The 4,085-nt window shown below is 52.4% G+C and overlaps 1 protein-coding gene across 1 annotated transcript; it reads left to right on the forward strand.

Annotated features, from left to right (window-relative positions):
* Window positions 1–2,349: 2,349 nt before the first annotated feature.
* On the forward strand, window positions 2,350–3,412 carry ascl1a (achaete-scute family bHLH transcription factor 1a). The gene is made up of 2 exons (XM_041215682.1): window positions 2,350–2,396; window positions 2,950–3,412. The coding sequence occupies exons 1-2, from the start codon at window positions 2,350–2,352 to the stop codon at window positions 3,410–3,412; spliced, it is 510 nt and encodes a 169-aa protein (XP_041071616.1).
* Window positions 3,413–4,085: the final 673 nt, after the last annotated feature.

Raw genomic sequence — 4,085 nt, forward strand, 5'->3', positions numbered from 1 at the left:
TGGGCCATTAGGTGAGTTACTGTGACGAGTTTAACCCCTTAAACACTTCTACCGTCTTCTCACGTGGAATATCAACCTCTTGCTCCTGTTTAGAAGGTAGCCAACTGATCTAAACGCGGTAACTGAAATAACAATGATAAAAGCAAAAACACGGGTGCTGGAAATCTGAAATGAAAACAGAAAATGCTGGAAAAACTCAGCAGGTCTGGCAGCATCTGCGGAGAAACAGAATTAACGTTTCGAGTCCGATAAGGCTCTTCTAAGAAGGGTCATATGGACTCGAAAAGTTAACTCTCTTTCTCTCTCCCCAGATGCTGTCAGACCTGCTGAGTTTTTCCAGCATTTTCTGTTTTTATAACTGAAATGACAAAGTGGGGGTTACATGCAGAACTCCCCCCTTTATATATATAAAAACAAGCCCTCGCTCAGTACAGCGCAGCTTGGAAATATTTGACCATCCCATTAAACAGAATTTTACACATAAAAAGGCGATTCCCGTTCCTGCCAGCTGCAGGTTAAGCAGGGAGAAATGTCGAAACACTTAAATGTTTTGGGATGTGGGGAAGTTGAGCTCCTGAATCCATGCGGCCAACAATTAGCTCAGTTTTAATTCGGGTCGGTCCTCATTACACGCGACACAAGCCACGTTCTCTGGGCATCGGAATGTCTCATCTTAGACTTGGGTTAAATCCGCGCGCATACCATGGGCAATAATCGCTTCGCTTCGCTGGCAATGTCAGGTATATCATGGCTGAATATTACTAGTGAAGATGATATAATATGCAGCACTTGCATTAATAAACATAACTGACCTTTTAAGTGTTTACTTAATTTTTCAATCCTTTCTATTTAAAACAGCCCTTTGCTTATGACTGTCTCCTTTTGTTTCCAGGCCCCTATGTGATTAAATTGAAATCTATCCCAACAACCCAAGTGTCTGAGCAGAAACCTCGGCTTCCAATTGTCTTATCAAGTGTCACAGGGCGCTACCCACTTTAAAACTGAAACTCTCTGCTCACTTCGAAGGAGACCCCACGAGGCACTAATTGGGTTTCAGAAGCGGCTTAACCAGCCCTGGAAGATAGTTCTGAAAAAAAAATTAACAACAATAATAATAAAAAGGGCCAACATTTAACAAGGTATTTAAAAAAAAACCGCTTTTGAATAGAATCCGCGCTTCTGAACGAGAAAGAGTTGCTGTTCTGCTGTTGAGTGCTGCAGTCCAGGCAGGGGAGAAAGGGGAATTCACCGCCTCTTGTGCTGTTTTCGCTCCCTTCCTAAAGTGGGGCATCAGCTGAGAGCATTTTTTTTTGCGTCAAAAGACCTTTAATTTTCTTGCAAAGAGGAGCGCGTGTCTGAACGCAGCAGTCTGTGTTCTGTAATATAATGAACTAAACAAAAAATCAGCTAAACAATGAGAGAAACTTGCTCAGATCTGCCAATGAATGGTCACCACACTAACCACCCCCACCCACCCCCCCAACCCTCTCTCTCTCTCTCTCTCTCTCATGGGGAGGAACTGGTTAAAAGCGGCTGGGTTGTGGATGGACGAAGTTTTACAAGTTGGATTCACAATAAAGTTGGTGCCAAGTTTTTTTTAAAAAAAACACGTGTCAGGGTCGGTGTATGTTAGAAATGTAGAACACCGGGAACCGCTTAAAACCCTAAAAATAATAACTCCAAGCCATATCGTTGTTTCTTTTGGCTGCGGAATGACATATCGAGGCGCCCCTCGCAATACCCCGGGCGCGATGGGGGAAATCGCATACGATAGACATAAACAGATATCAGATAAAACCCCATTCATTTCCTGCTAAGATCAAGGTTATTAAACTCCAGTGGCCAGTGTAAGGCGCATTAAAAAAAAAAATCAAATGTTAAAAATCGAACCATCCAATGGCTGAGTTGTAGACCAGGTTAACCACCCCAACCAGTAACCTAATGAATATCGACGCCCCCACCCACCTTGTCAAAACTTTAAATACACAAGAAAAAACAACAGTTGTGTTTTTTTTTCTGACACCCCCCCCACCCCCCACCCCCCACCACCACCACCACCACCACCACCACCTCGGGATCTGGCGGATCGAAATACAACTTTTTTCCGCACCCCCCCCCCCCCCCCCCGAAAAGATTCAGCGAGTTTTGTTTTGTTTTTGCACTGAAGGTTTGAGATGGGGAAGGGTTTCCTGCTGCTTTGTTGGTCCAGCTCGTTATTCCTTGATGGATTTTGCAAGGGCCAGGAGGGAGTTTGGCTTCTTGTTTATTCTGCGATCCCGGATGGCACGCGCCCGGCGCACGCCCTGGGTGGGGGGGGGGGGGGGGGGGGGGGGGGGGTGGGGGGAGACAATGGGCGGAGCTGGGGCGCAAGTCTGCGGTTTGAAAAGGCAGCGCCTGTGAGCCGAGGGGCTTCAGTCGAGCTGGGAGCAAAGGGAAGGAAGCGTGCCACCGGTGGGGAGGGGTGGTGGTGGTGGTGGTGGTGGTGGTGGGGGGGGAGAACTGGACACAATAACAAGGGGTGGGGGGGTGGGGGTGGGGGGCTGGTGGATAAGAAGATCCCGGAGCCGCCTCGAGTGAAGTGAGAGGGGCGCACGGCGCAACACGCGAACGACACGAGTTGGGCGCACAGCAGGACCGAGTTTGCAGCCTTGCACCCGCAGCCTCTTCCTCCCTCTCCCTCCCTCTCTCCTTCTCCCTCCCTCTCCCACCCAATCCCCCACCACCACCCCACCCCACCCCACCCCACCCCACCCACCAGGCTCTAATGCCCAGCATGGGGAGCACCTCCATCCAACCTCCTTACCTGCAGCCCGCCTGCCTTTACGCCGCTGCTCCGCCGAGTGTGCAGGAGGCGGACCCGGAGTCGGGCCACCAGCGAGCCGGAGCCTCTTCCACCTCCACCTCCTGCACCTCCTCCACCTCCACCTCCTCCTCCCCCGGCGACTCCAGCAGCAAGCTCAGGCCGCAGCTCAAGAGGCAGCGCTCCTGCTCGCCGGAGCTGCTGCGCTGCAAGAGGCGCCTCAATTTCAGCGGCTTCGGCTACAGCCTCCCGCCCCAGCAGCCGGCGGCCGTCGCCCGGCGCAACGAGCGGGAGAGGAACCGGGTCAAGCTGGTCAACCTGGGCTTCGCCACCCTGCGGGAGCACGTCCCCAACGGCAGCGCCAACAAGAAGATGAGCAAAGTGGAGACCCTGCGCTCGGCGGTGGAATACATCCGAGCCCTGCAGCAGCTGCTGGACGAGCACGATGCCGTCAGTGCCGCCTTCCAGTCCGGCGTGCTCTCGCCCACTCTGTCCAGCGACATGAACTCCATGGCTGGCTCGCCCGTCTCTTCCTATTCCTCGGATGAAGGATCCTGCGACCCTCTGAGTCCGGAAGAGCAGGAACTGCTGGACTTCGCTAGCTGGTTTTGAGCTGCCTCTCTCTCTCTCTCTCTCTCTCTGCAGCAGGTACAGACATCCAGTCCACCAACCAACCCCACCCCCCCACCCACCCCGCTTTAACATTGAAATAGGAACGATATTCAAGAGCGCAAAACGGGCGCTATCGCATCCACCGCCCCCGCCGCCCCCACCTTGTCTGTTACGCCCGATATTCATTTCAAGGGGACAGGATATTGGGGGGTTAGCGGAGAGCTTGCGAATGCGATTGCGATTGCGCCCGCTCTGCGCTCCCTGTCCGCCGTGCATGTTTGATTCTTCCGCATGGTCGAAGGCAACGACTGAACCTGCAAGTGGGCGCAGAAACTACCTGGAGGGGCTATTCCGAGAGAGGGGGCTCTGGTGGAGGTAGGAGACAGCACACACCTCTCCCTGCCCCCCACCCCCCACCCCCACCTCCCCTGGGGGAATGGGTTCCGGCGAACATGCTCAGAGCTGATCTGATTGAAGATGTTGATCTGTGTATCATCATTCTGCAATAGGGAGAGTTCGGCCGAATGGTCAGTTTGCAATAGAGGGGTTTTGTTGCATCCTGTAACCTGGTACCTGTGCGCAAGCAGGCCAACATTGTAAATCATTTTATCTCCTCTTTTTTTTATTTATTCCATCCAGATCTGCCAGGAAGACACATAAAAAGGTTCCCGGG

The sequence above is a fragment of the Carcharodon carcharias genome, chromosome 21 (assembly GCF_017639515.1).
Source record: "Carcharodon carcharias isolate sCarCar2 chromosome 21, sCarCar2.pri, whole genome shotgun sequence".
In the NCBI taxonomy this organism is placed as follows: Eukaryota; Metazoa; Chordata; class Chondrichthyes; order Lamniformes; family Lamnidae; genus Carcharodon; species Carcharodon carcharias.